At 43.7% G+C, this 6553-nt stretch overlaps 1 protein-coding gene across 1 annotated transcript in view; it reads left to right on the top strand.

Moving 5' to 3' along the window:
• Nucleotides 1-5503: 5503 nt before the first annotated feature.
• LOC119247043 (uncharacterized) overlaps nt 5504-6553 on the top strand; it is a 206390-nt gene continuing 205340 nt past the window's right edge. The window contains 1 exon segment of the mRNA XM_054696783.1: nt 5504-5585. Within this exon segment, the coding sequence (XP_054552758.1) occupies nt 5504-5585 (82 nt within the window).

Below are 6553 nucleotides of genomic sequence, written 5' to 3'. Positions count from 1 at the left end.
AGAGTGCAGATACATTGACTCCAGTGACCTTGGAAAATTCCGTCTTCAATCACACCCCACGCTTAAGCGAAATCTCAGTTGAAATATCCTTGTATCACATCCCTCATCCTACAGTCTTGCTTCCTTTGTGCAAAAAATGTCACACTTTCTGGAACAGTATAGAAACCTGAGACCTAGCTCTGAACTAAGTATTTACTCAGTAATATACACTTGGAAACACTTTACAGAATATTCCAAAAAATCCATACCTCCTTTGCTAAACCCAGAAATGAGAGTCACAGTGAATGGGGTGAGTAGGCAGAAGGGAAATGGTTGCAGCTTTTCTAATTTTGCCAACAGGCTTATGGAATATCAATGTCAAAAATCTCCCTACAATGCCCTTTCTTCCCTTGTTATTCTCCAACATCCCCAATCTGCCCTTTCTCCATGAAATTGCACATCCTGTTGTTCATAAATCCTCATGGTTTCTACTCTTTTTCCATGAACAACTCTTCTATTCCCTACTCTGAGTACATTTATTTAAGCCCAATGGTAATCAAACTTCACTATTACAAACCGTTTTGAAGTAGCTTATTTCTTCCTATTCCATTTCCAATCATCCACACCTATTTACTTCAGTTGTAACAAGAGAGAGAATTGGGGGGATCAGGGGAGGGTTGGCTAGAGGGAGACAGCAGACAAGTCAAGCAATAAAATTCTTCTGGAATTACATTGTGTCTGGAAACATTTCTGGTTCATCATGCGCTACATGACATTTTGTAATAAGTCATCTGCAAAACAGTATGGAGAATATTTACAGCCTTCTAACTTCAGAAGATTTCACCAAGGTTTTTTGGTCTTTGTAAAATAAGTACTTTGACCTGCTCCGTTTCCGACCTGGGCCGGTTCACCCCTCCTTAGGCAACCTGGTGGTCCCCCGCTCCCGGGAGGTCACCATATTGATGCCGAACTTAGTGCGGACACCCGATCGGCATAGCGCACTGCAGCCCAGAACTCCTGGACTCAAGCGATCCTCCTGCCTCTGCCTCCGGAGTAGCTGGGACTACAGGCGCGCGCCACCACGCCCGGCATAAAATAACTACTTTGAGAAATAAGATAGGTACTACCAAGAATGTCCGTGACATAATGGAAAACTTTTCCAAAATGCACCATCTACATGTGCAGTTATTTTTTTCAAATGCTCCACAAGCAGTACCTTAAATCAAAATTTGGAAGACACTAGCTACATTAGAGTCACAAAACCCCAAGCTGAGTCCATGGAGCTGCCCACACGTGCAGCTCGGCTTCTCTCTTTAGCCTCCTTAACTAATTATTTAGTGTCATTTTCGGGACCAGCATATGGAGTCTGTCAGTTTTCTCTAAACAGGTCAGGTTCTTTCAGAGTTAGGGATCAAGTTAGAGTTCCTTGCTAAGGGAGTGACACCTGGAACATTGTGAATCTGGGCAAAGTACACCTTGAGTGGCCTGTGAGGAGGTGAGGAAACAGTGAGGTCACTCACTTATTTCCTGAAGAAAAGTGTGTTTGAGGACCAATAATGTAAGAGCAATTAGGGTGAAACTTACTAAAATAGCAACATCAAAAGTACTTTATACAGAATGTTTAATGTTGAGCAATTTTTATAAACAAATACAGGCCATTACTGCTCTATTAGAATACAGGCATTTAGAACATCTGTAGCCTCATCTCAGTTTTAAAGAACATTGTGGTAAAAGTACTGGGGATGCTCCGGGGATGATCTTTCAACATCGTCATGTGCAGGGCCCCCTTTCTCCCCAGGGAGATGCTGGGAACTGCCTCTCCCTTTCTCAGGATCAATGGCTCCACTAGTGACCTGCAGAGAAGAGTCTAACGTGGTGAAGCGATATTTTATTAAAACTGTGACAAGGGGCCAGGACAGTAGCTCAGGGAGGAGAGGGACCAATGAATGGTGATGAGAAAACATCCCTGAAGGCCTAGTAACGCTCAGGGGGTTCAGGCTATGTCAAATTAGTTACAACAAGGGACATATCAGGAAAACCTCTCAGCACCCAGTGAATGTGGTTTCTGAATCATCAGAGATCTGTGGCCACACAGAGGTGTTCTATGAAGACCTGTGTCCTGGTTCACCAATTCAGCAAGGACATGACCCAAGAACAGGGAGAATCATAAAAAGGAAGGTGAGAATTTTTCCTTTCCCAACGGCCATGTCTGAATTTGCACAGAAGGAGATAGGAGAGCAGATCCAGAAGGAAGCTCAGCTCCTCCTGAGAGTCTAACTTTGCTGGTGATGGCCTTGATGTGTGTTCCCAAAAGTCCACAGACACCATATGAGCTTCTGTTCTCCACAGTCCCCAGTTCCATAGTCACAAAAGCTTCTTCCCTGAGAATGAGCGTCTTCTCTGCCCACTGAAATGTCTGGAGTAGAACAGCTTGCTGCTTCCACAAATTCTGAGTTTTTAGTCCAACATAAGGGCTTTATTTTTAAAGCCACCACATAATGACTTACTCATATTAGTGCTAAAATATGTTCATAGTCCATATCACATCCCCCAAATGTCCTATTAATTCTTACGCTGCAGTAGTTAAAAAAAAATCTTCCAACCACATTTTACATACAAAAGAGTACAAAAATATTACTAGTAGTACTTCATTGTGTGATTTGGGAAACATACTCAATTCATCTACAAATCTTTAAGAACACATATTTCAGATATACTTATGATGCCAAAATCATCCTACTCAGGGCAGAGGTGAAGAATCACAGATCAACTATCTCACTCACCTGTCTGAGTGACTGACTCTCATCACATTCTCCTCCTATAGGGGAACCTCCCCCTCACTCATCCCAGATGCAGAAGGAGCCTCAGGCATTGGCACGTCTTCAGCATCATCATAACCCTTGCCTGGGCATAAGGCTTCTGAGCTGAGGGATCTCAGGGTATGTGAGGTGATCAGTTAAAATCACAGTAAAGTGTAGTTAAGTAAGAGCTAAATACCTGTTCACCTGAAAGTCTGATGGTTTCTAAATAGAGGAGCCATATATTCCATGTTCTAGAGGTCTTTTTCTAGGCCAAATATTTCATTTTTATTGCATAAGCCAGCAAAATGTCTGAATCTCAATATTTCCTGATTAAAACTTCAAAGTGAGATAACTAAAATAGTCAGATTATGCTTACCAGATGTTATTTTTTTAAGACAGTGTTTTGCAGTCTTCCTGCTTAAATCACTCTGCCTCCAGGGAGTCCCAGGCCCACAGGAAACTTACCTCATTCAGCCAGATAAACCTTGATCCCTCCCTGAAGTGAGCAGAGACCGTGGCACTGAGGGCCTCTCCACAATCCAGCTGTCTGTGTGGTCATCAGGCAGGTCCCAAGTATCATCACAAGTGGTGCCCCAGGAACCCTGGTGAAGGATCTCCACTCTGCCGGCACAGGGATGGCCTCCGTCCACCAGGCGGAGCTGTGTGCTGTGTGAGGAGGGAGAGTCAGGTCAAGGGGGCATCTAATCCAGAAGAAGGTTTGCCTGGTGCTAGGGACCCCTCACCTGAGCAGCTGTCAGTGCCCTGGTCTGAGGCAGCAGAGACTGCTGGTAGGATCAGCTTGTGGGTGCACAGGGGCAGCACCTGGGTCTAGTTTCCTGTAGCAGTGCGGTGAGAGGCTTAGTTGGATTGAAGAGCAGAAAACGGAATTAAACTACATGATAACCTAGTGGTAGGGCCTGAGATGAATGCTATAATGGGGCAGTCATGGCATCCTAATTTTAGAGTTCACCTTCTGTGTGGAAAGCTCTGTCTCTGACAATGCCAGTGTTTCTTATTTAGGCCAAACACTGAGAATGATCTTAGAGAGGTGGTATAATCCAAGAGTGTCTGAAAGTGTTGCAGAGCTCCCAAGGCTGTGAGGACTTTTGGAGTCAGACTCTCAGACAGAAGCAAAGAGCAGGGCTGAGCCTCTTTCACCCCGAGAAATTTGTCCACCAGTGTTATCACTAGACACTGAAAACCTCAGCAGAGATTTTGCCAACACTCAGGACTCAGGGAAAATCTAGTATAATTCAGAGTAGGCCAAGGAGGAGGAGCTTGTTACCCAGAACTCTCCTACCACAGAAGGAGAGTAGTTTGAGTGGACTATTCCTCACAGGGATGGAGGCCCAGTTTCTAGTCGCCTCAGTTTCTTTTCAATAAGGTGGTCAGCTGCTCCTAAGTCACATGCAGACAGGAAGCAATCTACAGTAAACTATTCTCTTTAAAGTCTATGAGAAATAATTAGTGTAAGAGAAAAACGTGATACACTGCATTTATTAATTTATTAAAATTAAGAACTTGGCTTATGAACAAACACTATAAATAGAATGAAAATAAAAGAGCAAGCATTAAACACTCCAAACTATGCATAGACGTGTGTGTGATACACAGGAATGTGTGAACCCATGTGTGCACTAATCCATAGATGACACATATACAAATGTATCATACATACACATTCAATAGACACAATGACTCTTGTCATTTATATTTTAATGAAAATAGTTGTTACATGAGAAAATAATGAACTCTGTTTTGTTGACAGCAAGGGTGAGCTAAAACAATTTGTGTGGAATGGATTCCATTTCCAAGCACTTCAATGACACCATCTTATTTGGCCTCAAGGAGGCCAGAGAGAATAACAAAGTTGACTAAGAGGCTCATATGAGAATGAAAAGACGAAGGGGAGGCAGAGGGACTGAAATGTTGACAATGAGGATGTTGGAACAGAAGGGCACCCCCTTACTAACCAATATAGACTGCCGGGTGCAGATTGCCACAGTGTGAAATGGGGATGAAGTGGAAAAAGTGGAGTTTCACCCATGAGGCTAATGACCATGTTCCTTTAATGCCAATCTCAGTTCTTTTTTCCCCTAGAATTTAGCATTCTAATCCCAGTTTTCTAACCACCTGGCTTTTTGTTCTTACTGTTGGATGCTTCTTGTTTCATTAGAGCCAGAAAATGTTGGTCAATTGACGCAGGAGATATAGGCTGCATTAACAAAAAGTCTTCTTTTTTTTTATACTCAACAAATATTTATTGAGCCCCACCTCTATTGGACGGTCTAATTGACCATGTTATCTTCTCCATTTCTATCATTTAGTTGATTGAAACAACAGGGTCCAAATAAGTGGTTTTTTGACCTCAAGAAGTCTTCTTTACCTGATCCATGGGCTCGAGGAAAGAGTCACACATGTTTCTTTAATTTATTTTTTCTGTGTCCGCTCTGGGGCCAGATGACACCTGATGTCAGAAAACTCTTCTCTCTTATAAGGAGACAGTTAAGATAGAGCATCTAACTGGGGTTTGAACCTCAGAAAGTTTCCATTTATGGAGTGTTTGATGCAGGGATAATGTTCAACAGGGTTTCTATTGGCTCCCGGAAGATGACAAAGACAAGGGGTGGGACTATATAAGCCCCTCCTGGGAGTGGGAGCCCCCAGTAAGGACTGAGGGCTTCTTTGTATATTTGGGAACACTGAGGCAGTTTCCTGATAACATGAGGCTCAGAACTACCATGAATGGACACGTCTTTCTCCCAGGACTTGCTGTTCTCTCTGCTGTCCTAGCGAGCGCCCAAGGTAAGCAGAGCCTCCCTCCCTAAGATCAGCAGAGACATTGGATCAGTTTTCAGGCTCTAGGGGTGAGTCCTGGGATTGCAAAGGCAACTCCTCTCTGTTGACCACTTGGTTTTGTCCCACTGTTATCTTTAGTGATGGCAAATGTTCTTTTTTTTTCTTCGGGGCTCTGCTTTTCAAGTTCAGCTGTGAGATGTTGCCCATATTCAAAGCTTGTTGTCAGATTCACCAGAATCTGTGTTCAGTCCTCCCCAATAACATCTAAAATAAAGAAAATGTCTGATGACTTCCCAGTCTTCCTGTAATGGATTATGAGAGTGACTTCCTGAGGCTGCATCTTTGAGATTCCTGCCTGCAGTCAGTACTGTGTCTCCCCAACATGATTCTTGGTTTCTGCTCCTTTTGCCTAAGGATGGGAGCGAGAGCAAGAGACACAGAGAGGTGAAAAGGGAAGTTCAAAGTGCATGTGAAAGGTAAATGTGTGGGCAGAGCATGTCTGCCTGTGGAATTAACTTTCTAGAAAGGAGTACATAGAATCACACTCTAGTCAGATGGCTGGATTGTGGTGGAAGTGGTGGTGGTGGTGATATGTGTTTTGGTGTCTATGATGAGGGCAGATATGGATGCCTTTAAAGAAAACCCTCCCAATAGAAACTTTAATTACACCTCCAGATAACCATGCACCTGCAATCTAAGCCTAAATTCGAGTTGCTTTTTTCTTCCCCACAAACCCACAACTCAAACGTTTTTCTGCTTTACTGCCATTTCCCCAGCACTGGGTGCTGGCATGACTCTGTCTCCCTGCCTGTGGTGTTTCCCTTCCTACCTGTTGGCTCCATGGTCCTCCACCCCATGGGACAGCGAAAATTGTTTCCAAATATAGGTACCTCTAGGTGGACTGAGATGAGCACTGCAGTCAGAGGGCTGTGGCCTGTGAGACCAGGATATCCCATCTTGGTCAGTGTTCTTTG

The sequence above is a fragment of the Talpa occidentalis genome, unplaced genomic scaffold (assembly GCF_014898055.3).
Source record: "Talpa occidentalis isolate TD23 unplaced genomic scaffold, MPIMG_talOcc4v2.1 talOcc4.16, whole genome shotgun sequence".
Taxonomy (NCBI): domain Eukaryota; kingdom Metazoa; phylum Chordata; class Mammalia; order Eulipotyphla; family Talpidae; genus Talpa; species Talpa occidentalis.
This window is presented reverse-complemented; position numbering and strand designations above follow the sequence as displayed.